Genomic DNA, 16822 nt, shown 5'->3' with positions numbered 1-16822 from the left:
TGGGCACTTGCAAGCCAGCCGTCCTGACCGGTTTTCACGGGATGAGGCGGTGGGCGATCCTAATGACGAGTAGTATATGCCATGATTTATTACGTGAATATTGTGCCGTAGAATCTTCTTTACTTTGACTTCTCAGGCAGGCTACTTGTTCCATAATCTGGTCCCTGACAAACCGAGAAACGAGGCAACCAATGCCTAACCTTGCTTGACTACCTTATTATCAATTTCCTTACCTTATTGCCCCCGCTTTTCCATTCCTTCTTTCTCTCCTTCGTTATCGCTCTCTTCCTCCCCTTCTCCCCTTCCTTCTTTCCCTCTTTCCCTCCTTCCTTTGATACTCGTCCCAACTCCCTCTCCCATTGCTAATCACTCACTCGCTTACCGTTCCACCCCTAGGAATTTAACTCCCTTCCCCTTCATCCTCACGGGAGAACCTGGTTTTCGGGTTTCTGAGAGGAGTTTTGCACTTTGGCATTTTGATATACGGCAAGGCTTGATCCGATCCCCGGGTGGAGAGGGATGGATTTTTCATGCGATGTGGTATCACATTGGGCTGCAAGGTTTTGTTTGGAGGGTACTAGTGTGAGGTTTTCTCCTGATAGATGTGGATTGGGAGTGTCCTACCGTATTATTGTAAGTGAAGATCGGATGCTTTGATGCTTTGTGGATGTATGCCGCGATTGTTTGTTTGGGAGGTGTTTAGTATTATGAGAGATACTCGAGTACCGTAGTGCATCGAGAATGGGATGTTGTGCTCGGTTGGGAGCTTGTGAATCGTGGGTAGTGCCCGATATTCTAAACTTGTCTGTATCAACGTGCCGACCTGCGGTTATCTTCTTTCTCCCTTGATGCCCGTGGCGATGGATGCATCGAGCCAATGACGTATTTTGGGGTTAGCGAGGTGATGGGAAAATATGTTGAGGGGTCGTTTAGCATTTGTGGTTCCAGAGTTGTTTTATTGGGATTCTTCGCATTTGTCAGGATGAGATGGCTCATTCGAACAATCTGGCGATCGTTAACTTTAGGCCGGGAAGGTTTGTCGAATTCTCTGGTTGGACAAGGCTAGTCTACAAGGTCGCTGAGCGATCGACTCTGAACTTCAGCCCACTTCATTGCTTATTTGCGAAGGATGTTTTTGCCTATCATACGCAGGCTCACTTGCATACAAGTTGGTTCTGGGTAATGTTGCATCCGAAGGTCCGGGTTACAACGGTCAATAGTTTTCAAAAAACCTCAGATTCCTGTCCAGGCCCACATTCTCCAGGGCCCTCCGGAATAAATAAATAAATAAATAAATTTAATTGAGCCAGCTTAACGATTGACAATCGGATGCGGGAGGTGATACTTGGGCAGCCGATGACTCAAACAACTGTTAATTAAAAGCAATAAACAGACTTTAAAGGACTATAGAACGAGAACCACAATGTTGAGCACCCCAAGGCCTCTCGGTACCCATTTACACCAACCTTTTACCTGCTTCCAAAAATCTCACAGTTTTTGAGATATATAAACTGGAGGGAAATGGTAAATGTTGCTCAATCAAGTCACAATTTCACCTCCTCTGGATTAAATATTATAATCTACCTATGGTCCTCTAGATAGCGGATAAGTTAGTCAAACGCTTATACCAATCACACACTATTAATAAATCGTACTCCTCTGGTGGGATTCTTTTTTTTTTTTTTTTTTTTTGCCCCACCTACAGGGGGACAGGACAAATGAGGTGCCAGATCTTGACCAAGACGCACAATCAACTGGAACAATTCCTACCAGCTCTGTTGTGGAAATACCGTACTCGAGTAGGTGCTTCACGAATTCAGCAGGAAAGAGCCATTACGAGAAGTGCTCGGGTGTATTGACTCACTCGTACACTGCGCTCAGTGCTTCATCGACATGGCCACTGTGATTCCCATTTGACCGACGATCGCTATTTACAAGCACTACAATACCTGGTTTCGGGAGTGCGACTTTCAACTCGACCCACATAAGTATTGCAACAGTACAGTACCGGTATGTATGTAGAGCGAGCTGGATCAGGAAGATCGAGTGATAACATGTGAAAATTTTGGTGAATAGGGAAGAAAGTGGGGCGTACCATAACCTCTTCCGGCTACGGGCGGACCCTGGAGGGGGCGAGGGGCCCAACTGTCACCGATTTGCCTTCACGACTATGGTACCTGCGCCCGCGCTTTAGCATCTATCTGGATGAGCGAAAGCTATATCGTTGCTCTTGTGTCCTTAGGGGTGATGACAAGATTCAGTGATCATAATAGCGATTAAGATATCCGCATGGTTTCCCCGGGCCACGAAGAGCAAAGCCCGAGGGGCTGTCATGTATACTTGTAGTATCGTACGAGTCATGGTGTGATGGGGGAAATTTTTAACCGGAGCAGATCGGACCTGCAAAATGCACCACTTTGGGATGCTGGTTGCTCCTCGACAACAATGGCTATTTCTATGGTACTTTCTATTTTTTTCGATAGATACCAAACAAGCTGGAGTTTAGGAAGGTAGAAGGGATTCTGAAAAATATTAACTTTTGGGCAGGTTATAGGGGTTTTACTTGGAAAGTTGGGCGAGGGAGACACAATGTCGCTGCACAGTTATTTGCTGTTAAGGGACTCGAGATGTCAGTTAACGTTGCCAAGAAAGCCAAATTAACTGGTGGTTCTCCACATTTGGACAACTTCTAACATGTATTACTAAGCCAAATTGAAGTACTTGACCCTGCCAGGACTCCCCATTGCCCTACCATGGCCGTGTGGCATTTTCCAACCAACCACCCCACCTACCATACGCTCCAAACAAACCACTACTGTCACCATCTCATCCTCAACAGATACCAAACCGAGCCCCCCCCCCCAATAATAATAATAAAAGCAAGCCCAGAACACCATGAGCGAACCAACACCCGAAGAGGTCCTCACAGAAAAATTCCCCAAGCTAGGTCTCGGCGAAAAGCCACTGAAGGAAGCACTGAAAAATAAAAAGTTAACAACAGCCTGGGCCCAAGTCCTGAGCAACATTGATCTTCCCGTCGATGCAAAGGTCGGGGCGTTGCTGTCTGCTGTCGTTACGGCTATGAAGGATGTTGGTGGGGACGACGGGAAGAGGGCGTTTGTCGTGGATGCGGTGCTCAGCAGGAAGTTAAAGACCAATCCGCAGATTGAGGCTGCCGTTAAATATATTAAGGGGAAGAAGGGAGATGTGCATGTTGCGGAGTTTGATAAGGAGTGCGGTGTCGGTAGGGTTTCCCTTCCACTTCCATGAATTGTTCACGGGACCGGGCATGTGCTGATGGAGCAACAGGAGTGGAATTTACCTCTGAGAAAATTGAGCAGGAGGTCAGGGCTTACATCGAAGAGCACAAGAGCACTATTCTTGAGCAGCGGTATAAAGCGTTTACTCCGACACTGGTAACCTTGAAAACTTCTACGGATCTGAAATGGGCTCCCCCTGCCGACCTCAAGAAGGAGGTCGACGCTCAACTTGCTGCTCTGCTTGGGCCTAAGGATGAGCGCGATGCACCACCCAAGAAACAGCCAAAGGCGCCTGCGGCTGCTGGCGCTAAGCAAGTTAAGGTGGAGAATGAAGATATTAGCAAGAATAGGATGTTCGAAGAGGGATTCTTGGCCGGTTTGCACAGGCCCGGTGGGAATGAGCAGATAGTCCCGACGAATATGGAGGCGCATTTGAAGGCTACTGGAGGTAGAGTCTTCACTAGGTTCCCGCCCGAGGCTAGTTTCTCGTTGCTGCTGCTCAGTCGTGGGTTGTGCTAATGGTGTGGTAGCCAAATGGATACCTGCACATTGGTCATAGCAAAGCTATCACTATCAACTTTGGGTTTGCAAGGTATCATGGAGGGGAGTGCTATCTCCGCTATGATGATACTAACCCGGAGGCCGAGGAGGAACGCTATTTCACTGCTATTCGCGAGATTGTTGAGTGGTTGGGATTTCAGCCTTACAGGATTACTTATGCAAGTGATCACTTTCAGAGACTCTATGAGTTGGCGGAGGACTTGATCAAGCGTGGCAAGGGCTATATTTGTCATTGTACGGCTGAAGAAGTCAACCTTCAGAGAGGTGGCAAGGACAATGGTGGGAAGAGATTTGAATGCAAACATAGGAACAGACCTATCGAGGAGAGCTTGCAGGAATTTAGAAATATGAGGGGCGGGAAATATAAGCCTAAGGAGGCAATGTTGAGGATGAAGCAGAATATTCTTGGTTCGGGGAACCCACAGGTACATCTAATGCCGATCATAAATATTTAGGTGCTAACTTGCAAAGATGTGGGATTTGACCGCGTATAGGGTCTTGGATGGCGCTCCGCATCACCGCACAGGTAGCGAGTGGAATATTTATCCTACCTATGACTTCACCCACTGCCTGTGCGATTCCTTCGAAAATATCTCGTGAGTTTTAGTTACCTCCACAGGATATCATTCATATTAATATCTTCCATTAGCCACTCGCTTTGTACTACGGAGTTCATTAACTCGAGGGAGTCCTACGACTGGCTTTGCGACGCTTTGGGAATTTATAGGCCGCAGCAGAGAGAGTATGGCCGTCTAAATTTGACTGGTACTATCATGAGTAAGAGAAAGATCGCCAAACTGGTTTCTGGAGGTTATGTCCGTGGATGGGATGATCCCAGACTCTACACTCTTGTCGCCATTAGGTGAGCCTACTTTTCGTTCCGTACTGTGGGGGCTCGACTGAAGATTTCAGACGTCGTGGAATCCCCCCTGGGGCAATTCTTGCATTCGTCAATGAATTGGGAGTCACTACTGCCCACAGCTATGTCCAGATTAAGCGATTTGAGCAGACAGTACGTCGCTATCTAGAAGAGACAGTTCCCCGTTTGATGATGATCCTTGACCCAATTCCCATCATCATTGAGAATCTCCCAGAAGACCATCTTGAGGAGTTCTCCGTCCCATTCATGCCTAATGACTCTAAGCTCGGAGAGCACTTGGTCCCCTTCACCCGCAAAGTGTACATCGACCGCTCCGACTTCCGTGAGGAAGATTCTGCCGACTACTTCCGTCTCGCACCGGGCAAATCTGTCGGGCTCCTCAAAGTTCCATTCACGATTCGTGCGACATCTTACACCAAGGACAAGGCTGGTAACGTCACCGAAGTCCGTGCGGAATACGAAAACACCGGGAAATTCAAGAAGCCAAAGACATACATCCAGTGGGTGTGCGATGCTCCCAGTAAGGGCTCTCCAGTTCGCGTTGAGGCACGCCTCACAAATCAGCTCTTCAAGTCCGAGAACCCTGAGGATAATCCAGACAGTTATCTTGCGGATATCAATCCTGACAGCGAACACGTTTACAAAGATGCCATCATTGAAACAGGAATTCACGAGGTTCACCGTCGTGCACCATGGCCTGAGTTGGAGGGAGAGAAAAACTCCAATCGGGCTGGACCCGAATCCTGTAGGTTCCAGGCGCTCCGCGTCGGGTACTTTGCGCTTGATAGCGATTCTACCGATGATAGATTTGTGCTCAATAGAATTGTTACATTGAAGGAGGATGCAGGTAAGAGTGCCTAAGTGGGCTGGTTTTTCTTTGCTTTTGGTTCTGGTTTTCTCTATAGCTAGGCGGATGCTTTTCTTCCTCTCTGGCTAGTCGAGGCGTCTCTCAATTGATCCTGTTAGAGGCGGTTTAATCGTTTCATTTTCCATTTTTTTTTCCAATCTCTTCTCTCCTATTTACAGCGGGTATAACGCTCTTACAGATATATCGGCTATTCTTGTAGATTTCTTATGATAGGCTGGTAGCGTATGAAATGATATCATGACAAGAATACATAGACACTCATGAGGTGTCACTCGAATCATGGATCCGCGCAGATGCCACAGCCCGGTGCCATTACCAATAGCCCCTGTCGCAACATCGACAAGAAAATATAGTACGATTATCTAAACATTAGAGTTACGTCCGGGGGATCATCTGTTTCGGCAAACTTTAGAATGCGCCCACCGCTGTCGAAACCAAATCCTCCCCAGAAGAGGAAACCTACCAATAAGGCAGATTCCGACTGGACAATGCACCTTCAGAAGGAAAAGGTGAAAAGCGCCTCTTCCAATCACTGACCAACCGGCCAAAACCCCGAGGGCCCACAAGCACACACACTGCTGCCTGCACCCCACACCCGATTCCAGAGTTGACAGTGCACACATACCTCGAGTGAGACTGCATGACCGCCACACCACGTAGCTCACCCCACGAATTACGACAACCAACCAACCAGCCAACCACCGCCAAGCCAAACGCGGGGAAGGTCGCATTCTCACCACCACCCCCCCACTCCGCCACCACTATCCCAAACCACTCGTCACTACCGGTAACCTCCTACTCGAACATCACCACAAACCACAGCGACGAGCCTTCCAAAACGAAGGAGCAAAAAAAAAACGAGAAGCTGAAATGTCAACAGCCCCTTCCCCCTCCGTCGCCAAAAAACAGCAAGGTCCACCCTTCCCCCCCCTCTGTCCCCTTCCCCTACCCCCACACACAACTAACTCCCAACTAACAAAAACAAAAAAAACAGACCTCCAAACCCAATACTCAACCTACAAATCCGCGCTCCAACAACTCGCGCAAAAGATTGGGGACGTGGAGCAGGAAGCTGAGGAGCACAAACTCGTCCTCGAGAGCCTGGAACCGGTGGATCCGGGGCGTAAGTGCTTCCGCCTGGTGAACGGGGTCCTGGTGGAGCGCTGTGTCGGGGACGTCATTCCCGCCGTGCGGACCAATGCTGAGGGGTTGAAGAGCGTGCTTGAGGGGCTGGTGAAGGAGTATAAGAGGAAGCAGGAGGAGATGGAGAAGTGGAAGGTTTGTTTATTATTGTTTATTTTTGTTTTTTTGTTCTCGTGGTGGGAAGTTGGCTGATGGCTTATAGGTTAAGAATAATGTGCAGGTTGTCAATCGGTAGTTTTGGTGGGAGGAAATTGAGATTCCTTTTTTTCTCGAGGGGAATGGTGGTGGGAAAGTGAAAAAGTGCTTATTTGTTTGGTTTCTGGGTGGTGGTGGTATCGCATCATAGATTTCTCGGGGGGGGGAGGGTTTCCCTTTCTCCGCTCCCCTTTCCACCTCTTTTCATTCTTTGATACTACCATATCATAACTTGTAATTTTGCTTGTTTGATTCCCCTTGTTTCTTGCGGAATTACTTGCTTGTTGCTCGAGGTGGGTAAAGGTAGGACATGGTGATACAGCCACAGGACGGTACTGTACAATATCATCCTCTGCTGTGGACACCAGAACCCCCCCCCCAAAGTAGTGATAATTGTCACCGTCAAGAATAAATATACAATCCCAAGATCATATCTTACGATGTGGTACCTACAGCAAAGTAAAGCCTATATACTGTATGATACCGTGTTCACCCACTCATCCGCAAATCATCCATTCATTAATCGGTCAAACCAACGCTCGTTGGAGCACTGCACAATACTGGAGATAAATCACACTTTCCCTACTCACCGCTACCACCAGGTTATCCAGTCACCAAACAAACAGACTTCTAAGCACCACCAAAACACAATACCATTCTTTCATCCATCCATTCAAACACCCCTGAAACCCCTCCTCTTCAAAACCCAAGAAACAAACGCTCACCGCCAACACCCGGTTTTATCTGACAATACCGTATCATCAGACACTACCAACTACAACCAGACCAAACTAGACCAGATTAGACCGGACTGACTGGACCGGACTGGGCCGGACGCAGGGGGGGCTCGCACAGTACACTACATGACATGACATGACAACCAAACCAACCATCCTATCAAAAGTTCAGATAACCATTTTTTTCTTTTTCGCACTTTTCTCTTTCTGTATGACGGACGTAGTAGTAGCGTATCCATCGCTGAGTTGGCTGGAATATTAACTAGTGTGGTAATGATGAATGGGAATGTAGAGGGAAAGAAGGAGGGAAAGAAGGGGAAATAGTAAGAGATTGGGGAGGAAGGTGAAGGATGGAAAAGGAAAGAGTGAAAAATACCATCTCAAGTGAAGTCACTGGAGATGTAGCTACAAGTATCATAGACCATAACAGAGGACGTGACCCGATAGGAGAACTGGGCTTGCGAGAAAAGTTGCTTGCTACAAGTATAAGTTAGAATTTTGCGGTAGTTTGCCACGGGGCGCTGTTTCCACCAAAGTCTTTAATACCGCCTTTTCAGAGGGAGAAGTGAGTGGGTTTGATTTCACTCGCGTACCAGTATCAAGTCACACTTGCTTTCTGATTGATTTATGTGTAATAACTCCATTTCCGGTGTCACCGCTAGTTAACACGGTACCAGGAGGTGCAGCGAAGGAAAGGTGAAGGAAAGGCGAGCTAGGAAAAGTGCCGATGACGCTTTTGCTTGATGCGAATCGTCTGTTGATTAGTTTTGATCTCTCGTTCCGGTTCGGTCAGGCTGGTATGGCATCGTGAGTTACCGCATGCCATCCCAAACTGGAGACAGGTAGTACAGCCTCGTTTTTACGTTCGGGGGGGGGTTTGTTTTTTTATTTTATTTTTATATCTTTCGCTGTGATTCTTTGCTTTCTTGGTGGTTTAGTGACGCGATGATATGATGCGTTGTCAAGTCTCGCCTGCTCAATCCTCGCTTCTGTTTATATTTTTATTTATTTTTTTTTTTTGAGAAAATCCTGACTTTTTTCTTTTTTTGCAATACTTACTTTTTATCGACGGTTGTGAGAAGAGAGTATGGTAGGAAAACCCCCCCTTCAAGTTTCACTGAACCGTACTTGCATTGTGGTTGTGCAGTTCACTAGCATTTTTGGTTTCTTTTCTTTTTTCCCATTTGGATCCTGTAAGTTCTCAACATGTCTTTCGCCGGTTTTACAGACAGCAGAGCAGCACCGCCCAAACCGAACCCAAGGTGACAAAAAAATACCCCCCCTCCTCCCTGCATCACACCATCACATCGCCATTGTAAAGATTTTATTGTCAAGGATTTTTCGAGCATCGTTTGTGTGGTTTGCAAGGATCATCGAGGGAAAAAAGCCTTTTTTCCCTGGGCGCTGTTCTGCCGACCCGAGGGTGAGGAATTGGGTGGAAATTTTCCTTCGATGAAATTGGTTGAGTCTACCTGATAGGTGGTACATTACTGCAAGTCATGTTGAGATACATGATTCCAATAAAGTTTTTTCTCTCCTATTGGCAAGGCTCTTATAACTCGTGATTGTTGTGTCGTGTGTGTGCGCCTTGGGTATGAAGCACGAAGTATAATCCCGTAGTACATTAAACCTAATGTACTGTAGGTGTACAGTAGTAGAAAAAAGATAGTATGCGCGCACGCAAATACTTCTGAAACAGCTCTGAGATATGTAGTCCTGAGGTGTCATTTTTCGCCACACCCTGATTTTCCGGAGAGAGTTGAGGAAAAGAGGTCGTGCGGCACCGGCACTCGAGTACGTCATTAGAGGAGAAGGTAAGGCTGAAACACAGACGGCAAGGGGGAAGGACAGGGTTAGGTTCCAACGTCAAGAAGAGCCCAGCGTTAGTTTCCGCCGGCGCCTTGCACTGGATTTGTATCATCCGATCCGAATAAGCAAGCGTTGTTCTGCTAGCTGCGTGATATGTATGATAGAATGCTTGCTTGCTGCTGTTGCGAGATGCACTGTAGGTTGAATGAAATTCTAAAGCTGTAGGCTGTTAGCGTACTATTGTCAGAGTACAATAATTAGTTGTACTAATACTGTTAATAGTGACGATTGTGGTGGTGCTAATGCCGATAATTCTCGCTACACCATGTTCGTGCTCCACCACTTCCGTTAGGTGTTGGGTGATTTTGATCGAGGTGCATTGTCATTGCGTACCGCCCGTGGGCCAAAACTCCATTTTTATCTGGACAATTGGCCACGCAAACAACCATCATTTAGACAAGAGGGGGTATGTGTGTGGGGGCTGGTGTGGATGAAGGAAGGAGGAGGGGGAGTAACATGGAAAGAACCGCAGCGTAGAGAAGTTTCGTGCCAACGTCGAGATGTTGGCAAGACTTTGTTTTTGGTAAATCTAAAATTCTGTCTTGTAGTTAGAGAGCACAGCGTCAAGGCCCTCCGCCTGTCGTGTCATTACGCTGTGCGGCCCATACCAACTTTCCGCCCAGTTTCTACCGCGCGTGTAACTGCCGTCAAACACTTCCGCCTTTTTTTTTCAGACAGAAATAGGTAGGGGTGAAAAAGTTTGGTGTTTAGTGAAGAGGAAGGAGGATATCAGGAAAAGGTGCTTTGATGCATCTGCGCGTGTGTGAGCATGAGTATGAGTGTGTGCGTGTGAAGGAGAAATGGGGGTTGGGGAGAAGAGGTGTAGTTCCTTGCCTTCCGATTTCTATTCAATCCCTTTCACCTCTTCCTTTTCTTTTTTCATTCCAGCCAAAAAGTGAAAAGGGGGGGGTGGGGAGATTGATGGGGAGGCTCAACGATGGCAACAAGCGTGGAAGCTTTCGAACCTTCCAAATTTCCAAAAAATTAGCCAAATGAGTGCGAGGGCACGGGGGGGGGGATTGATGGAAAGAAGGTCATTGCCAATCCCACCCACCGTTCTGTTGGCAACGAATGAGAATGGTCACCGTAAACTACTTCGTGGGAGATCAGCACAGTGCTGCGGGCAACTTTGGAAATTGGGGGGGGTGGATGCTGGGCACCCTTCACTCAAGTTGCACACAGTCTCAGACAAACGGATTCGGTATTGGTGTTACAGTTTTCTGCCCCAGCCGTCGGCGAGTGGCCAACGGTCTTTGGCAGAGCGAAGGGGGAAGGATGGAGAGGGAGGCAATTGGAGAGGGGATAGGGATCTAAATAGCGGACGAAATTTCTTAATGGTGAACGATGAAGGAGATGATGCCAGAAGTTTTGGTGGATTGGCCAAGGAGGACCCTGGCTTTGGAGTGGTTAATTTTTTTAGAAGAGGTTGGTGCTGTATTTTTTATTTTCTCTTTCATCTTGTTATTGTTTCTCACCTACTCAGTGCTGTACCACATCTCCCTTCTGGTTTGATGTGATATGTGTCTGTGGACACTTCGTTTCGAACGCGTTACCAGTACTCGATTGTCATACTCTTGTTATCTATCACGGTACGGTTGAGAATCGAGAAGAAAAAAAGCATATTCGCTAGTCTTATTGAGGAAGAAGTGTAAAGAAAAGGAACAAAACTTTGTTCAATCCGATCGAGATTCTTACTTTCCCCTTCAGACCTTACTGAGGCTCATTATCCGTGTCGATTGATCTCTCACGCCTTCGAGATTCCAGTGAGGTGAGGATTTTTTTCTTTTTTCTTTTCTTTTCCTTTCCACTTTTCTTTTTATCCTTTTTCTTTCGCTTCTGGTCTTGATTGATTTCTTACAGTAGTACTCTCACAGCAGCGAGCGACAACCCACGTATGGTATTTCTTCCTCACGCCTCCCTTCAATCCCCCCTCTCAATCTGCAAAAACAGACATTGTGCATATTTGCCAGGCAGAGCATACTGTGACACTCTTGTGTACGAGTGTTCCTAGTGCCAGTCCACTCTATTATTAGGAGACCAGGCGGAGTTGGGGAGTTGGGTTTGGGTTGAACGGGGTTGCTTCTGGCTTCTCTCTTCCTGCTGGTGGTTCTGTTGTTGTCCGCAGCACGAACACAACCCCCCCCCTTCGCCGACACCGGGCCTCAGGTGCACCACCACCATCTACTCGAGTATCCGTATCTTAACAGCAAGCGGCTTGCTCAGCAGGTCTGCCGTCAGAAGGAGGTGTGCGTCAACCAACTACGTCTTTCGGTCCACCACCACCATCACCGCTACACATTACCTACTGTCTGCTGCCACCGCCTACTGTGCTGCAATACTGGTTAGATTCCATACCATACAGCGCAGCCGTTCTTTCGCGCCCCACCCCCCCTTCTCAACCTCATCTGCCTCCCCCTCACCCCTTCCTTCCCACCCCCTTCTAATTTTCTTCTTCATCCCAGGGATTCGGTCCGGGAAGAGGACGCATAGGCTTGCAACCACCGACACGTCATCACGATTGGTTGTTCACTGACGGCCGACCAGCACATCCCATAGCTGGCATCTCAGATTCTCACCCAGCGTACACCATATCATGTCGGCTTCCCCCTCGAAAGACCTGGAGGGTGAAGTTGGAGTGCAGTCGCCTGACGAACAGGAGCACATGGATCAGCCGGAAACTTCTCAACAGCAGCCTGCGTTTGATTTTGAGGTCAAAGAACAGGACAGATGGCTACCAATTGCGAACGGTGAGTCAAATCTTTCGCCTATCTATCTCTGTCTATACCTCCCGGCTTGTATTTATGCTTGTGGGAGGGAAAAAAGACCTTCCACACACACAGAATCATTCTCGCGCAACTCAACTCATTCAAGCACACCCACACTTCACATACCCCCCCTCCTTCCCCGCCCCCGCAATTCGTACCCTAACTAGACACCCTTCATTTCCAACTTCCCTTCTCCATTTGTTGTCCTATTCCCTACCAATTGCTCAGATGCTACCCGTGGTACAATTGGACTCGTGTCGGGATGCAGGCATGGAGGAAGATCGATTGCCCGGCCGCCTTCACGGCTCTACCCAAAATTACACGAACCCGTCCAGATGCGCGAGTCAGGCATCAATCTCTGCGCTTGCCGATGCTGATATTCGAAATTTTGCTCCAGTCGCTCGAATCATGAAAACCGCGTTGCCGGAAAACGCCAAAATCGCAAAGGAGGCAAAAGAATGTATGCAAGAATGCGTCAGCGAGTTTATTTCATTTATCACCAGCGAAGGTGAGACTTTTCCAGTTACCAGGAAACTTATTTATTTATTCCCCCCACTTCATCCTATATAAAGTGGTTCTATTGGAACATTTCGCGAAATGGTCTTCCCTGCACGCACATCTTAAGATCGAAGGTGTTTTTGAACTGACGAATCGGTTGATTTCCGCGCCACGTGTGTTGCAGCATCGGAAAAATGCCAACAGGAGAAAAGGAAGACGGTCAACGGAGAAGATATACTCTTCGCCATGACATCACTCGGATTCGAAAACTATGCAGAGGCCCTGAAGATTTATCTAGCCAAATATCGCGAAGTAAGTTGACCCGGTTCCCGGATATCCCACCTGATTTTTTTCCTTTCTTTTTCTATGTCATCTCTCCCCCCAATTATTACTATTTTTTGGCGAAAACAAAAGGTTGAACATGGCAATTGATTGGCATGGGAAGTCGCAATCTCAGAGGAACCAGTCAGAGGGGGCGCGGGGTGGGAGTGGCGGGTACGGAGGCGGCGGGAATGCACCACCACCACCAGGCTACCGGAGACCCGAGGGCCCAAATGCGACGGTGACCTCCCCAATAGAAGGGGAGGAACACCAGGCTGGTTATAACGACGTTTATGGTCACGTCGCCGGGAACGGAGACGGGCCATACTAGCAGGTCGCTGTTACACGTGCTCGAGGTTGCTGCCATGGTCTTGAGAGAAATGATCATGGTGGCGGCATGGTTGGGGTGGGTCTGTAATTTCTATTTCCATTTTTTGGGGGAACGTGGCTTTGTTTGTTTGCGAGGAGTTTCATTAGGAAGGCCATTGCACTACACATATAACTTTTCTCAACGGGCATATTCATGGTCCGGGAAGGGGGGGAAGCGGATGTTTTTTGGGAAGGGCTGGTTTTGACATCTTTCTTATGATCCAGTTTCATAGTTTTTCATATATTTTCCCCTGCTACACATTTCATTGTTTCTTTTCCTTTTTAGACTTCCTACCTCTCATTTGTCGTCAGGTTTTTTCTTATCCTACAAGATATAATTTCGGGGGGGTTCATTTTTCTCATGTTAGCCAGTTATACTCTTTGACCATGAGGGCCCCCTCATTTCATTTGTTAACCTTTCCCTTTTCTTTTTTCGATTTGTCCTGGGAGTTGGATTCATCTTTGCTGCTCATTGGGAATCAGGAAAACCAAAAAAAAAAGAGAAAGAAAGAAAGGAGTTGAGATCCGAAAGGAGTCAAAAAAAAATGAGGAAAACATCAAAATCATATAAAAAAAGAAAGGGTTCGGATATAGGTTAGGTCACAAGCTATCATACATTCGCTGTCTATTTCGTTGGTTTCTTAATACTTTGCCTTGGGAAGCGTGCATGTGGGGCGGTGTCGCTCGGTCGGGTGGGTCGATCAGATCGGTCAATTCGGGTCGGGGGCGGGGTTCATTTTTTCTTCCCTTTTTTTCTTGTCGTTTCGGTTTGGTGTATGATAGAAGCTTCTTGCACGCAAACGGAGTCGTTCTCGTTTCTTATTCCTGTTCTGTCTCTAATTCCTACTTTGTTGCTCCCCATTGCTCATTTTGAGCTTGATATTGTTTTCTCCCCTTCCTTTGTGTATGGATAACAGGTTTAGGAAACGGTCTTTTCTCTCTCTCTCTCTCTCTCTCTCTCTCTCTCTCTCTCTCTCTCTCTCTCTCTCTCTCTCCCCCCCTCTCTCTGATACTGCATCACAATTCTTTCTGGCTTTGTTGGGGAGGGGGGGTACCCTATATACCATATTATGGTATACCTCCCTCCAGCTTTCCCTAAAGATAGGTTTTGGAGAAAGAGTGTGTATGTGATAAGGGGCATTTGCAATACTGTACGTGGGAAGAAGGGCAAGAGGGAGGATTTTGACACCAATTTGAACTTCACTACCGTATTATTCTAGCCGTCACTTTCTCTCACTCGCTGTTATTCATTTGCGGAGGGAATCCTGATATATGGTACAGCATATGGAATTAGTTTCAGTTATGCTATGAGAGCCGGGGGGGAGAGAAATTGCACAGAAGGTGCGTGACTTGCAATACACCGTATTACCGTAGAATCTGGCCAAATAGAGACCGTTGCCAAGGATGGCGATTGCTAAGCTATACTTATTTGGGAGCTTGGTTAAGACACAAAAGGAACATCAATTGAATTCTCATGATCTCATGAGAATAAACAAAAGCCTTCCAATTCTGTTCAATTGCCTCTATGTTATCCTCAGCCATATTGTTTATACTATTATGCCACCAATTAGAAAACCCCTTCAGAAGCGAAGAGTGAAGGATGAAAATGAGAGGTCACATCGCCCGGGTCCTAAGCCTAAGCCATTGGAAAAACACGTGGAAGTAGTACAGGTAATATCCAGAACGTGGTAACATGACATATGCAGGAAGATACTAACAGATATGATACGTGTATAGGTAAGACCAGTTCAGCGAATTAAGCAGAGCTATCCACGATCACGGAAAATCGAAGTCCTCATGGATTAAATATTACTCAGTCCACAATGAGGCCATGAATACAGCAATGAAATTGCGCCCTCCCATCCTGGATGAAGCCTCTGGCTTTTTTAAAATTCCCATAAGTAAGATAGCTCAATGGACCCTGCCGGAAGTCACCCAGAAGATTATGCTCCAGAATGGAAAAGGGTCATGGAGGGATGAACCCGCTACTTTTGTCTGTATGTTGCCAGAGATGGAAAAAATGCTATTTGAGGCATTTGTAGCATGAAGGGAGCAAGGCAAGCCTGTTTGCGATGTGTGGTTCAGGAAAAATGCAAAGGAACTCTGGAAAGTCACGTATCTTGAGCTTCTGTCATAGCAGCAATTGTTCGTCTTCTCTCAGGGCTGGTTTCACAGCTTCCTTTCGCCTCACAGAATAGTACTCTGGTTCGTTACAAATATGGCACAATTACTTCCAGAAAACTATAAGGAGGAAATCTTGCAATGGTTAAGATTTAACCGACGGAATCGGATACTTACTCCACTTGTACCCTATTCTCCAGAACCCTCTCCTCTCTCATTACACTATATTTGTAATGACAATCAGGGCAGCATTCCAGAACACAGGATCTGCAATGTTGATAAGATGCCGCTACCTTGGGAGTACTTAATTGGCCGGACCTAAGATATCAAGGGTGCAAAAACCATTTGGTCAAAGAGTGCCTAGTCTGGCAGTGAAAAGTGTCAATGTACTCTATTTTTGTGCATCTCTGCAGATGGTGTTCCCTGGGTTCTACCTATTCTCATATTTACAGTAACTATTGGTACCAAGATATGGGAAAAAGAAGGTCATGTAATGTGTTCGCAAGGTACTAATCACGTTATCGGTAAAGATACGATAGTTGGCAGGTGGCCTGCTCTTCCAGAGAGGAGGGGAGAGCTGAGAACTAAAGGAGGCTTCGAGGGTGTACTGAGGAACAAAGAAGTAACCGTTCAACCAAGTATATTGAAATACGGTCTGTCGAAGTCTGCCTTTTCTATCGTAGAAACAGGCGGTCTTTAAATACACAAATCTGTTCATGTCTAGCATGAACGAAACTAATCAAAGGTATCAATCGATACACTTTGGTAAAACTCTTTAAGTATCAAAGCGATACTTAAAACAAAGCATAAAACAAAACTAAGTATCAAACAATACTTAAAACAAACCAAGTATCAAAGCGATACTTAAAACAAAACATAAAACAAAACCAATAACCAAGTACCCGTACCGGTTACATTCCCCAAAACAAAACAACTGTTTAAACAAACAAAACTTAATAATCATCAAAAGCGGAGTCTGAGAAACTAAAGGCTTCAGTTTCCGCTAAAAATTCTTCATCGTAAGTGTCACACCAGGGACAAGAGGAAATTCTAAGGAAACACTTAGACTCGAAGAAACCTAAATCACAGTAGTCACGAATACCAGATTCGTGCTGTACATCGACCCAAGCATGATCGCAATCAGGACAGTAGTCAATCCAGAGGATTTCGAAGTAGTCTTTAAGTTGGATAACATCGCGGTTCAACAACAGTCCAACAATCTGTTGTCGCTGCCT

General features: G+C 46.7%; 3 protein-coding genes; all 3 read left to right on the top strand.

The window, feature by feature from the left end:
* The first annotated feature begins 2763 nt into the window (after window positions 1–2763).
* On the top strand, window positions 2764–5846 carry GSTUM_00008811001 (uncharacterized protein). XM_002840286.2 has 6 exons: window positions 2764–3244; window positions 3310–3713; window positions 3791–4246; window positions 4293–4417; window positions 4471–4683; window positions 4734–5846. The coding sequence occupies exons 1-6, from the start codon at window positions 2896–2898 to the stop codon at window positions 5560–5562; spliced, it is 2376 nt and encodes a 791-aa protein (XP_002840332.1). The 5' UTR covers window positions 2764–2895; the 3' UTR covers window positions 5563–5846.
* A 495-nt stretch (window positions 5847–6341) lies between these two features.
* GSTUM_00008810001 (uncharacterized protein) lies at window positions 6342–7331 on the top strand. XM_002840285.2 has 2 exons: window positions 6342–6847; window positions 6915–7331. Exons 1-2 carry the CDS (start codon window positions 6440–6442, stop codon window positions 6945–6947), a joined length of 441 nt encoding a protein of 146 aa, XP_002840331.1. The 5' UTR covers window positions 6342–6439; the 3' UTR covers window positions 6948–7331.
* A 4078-nt stretch (window positions 7332–11409) lies between these two features.
* On the top strand, window positions 11410–14401 carry GSTUM_00008809001 (uncharacterized protein). XM_002840284.2 has 5 exons: window positions 11410–11854; window positions 11976–12260; window positions 12676–12786; window positions 12961–13088; window positions 13222–14401. The coding sequence occupies exons 2-5, from the start codon at window positions 12107–12109 to the stop codon at window positions 13426–13428; spliced, it is 600 nt and encodes a 199-aa protein (XP_002840330.1). The 5' UTR covers window positions 11410–11854; window positions 11976–12106; the 3' UTR covers window positions 13429–14401.
* Window positions 14402–16822: the final 2421 nt, after the last annotated feature.

This window comes from Tuber melanosporum, assembly GCF_000151645.1.
Source record: "Tuber melanosporum whole genome shotgun sequence assembly, scaffold_5, strain Mel28".
In the NCBI taxonomy this organism is placed as follows: Eukaryota; Fungi; Ascomycota; class Pezizomycetes; order Pezizales; family Tuberaceae; genus Tuber; species Tuber melanosporum.
This window is presented reverse-complemented; position numbering and strand designations above follow the sequence as displayed.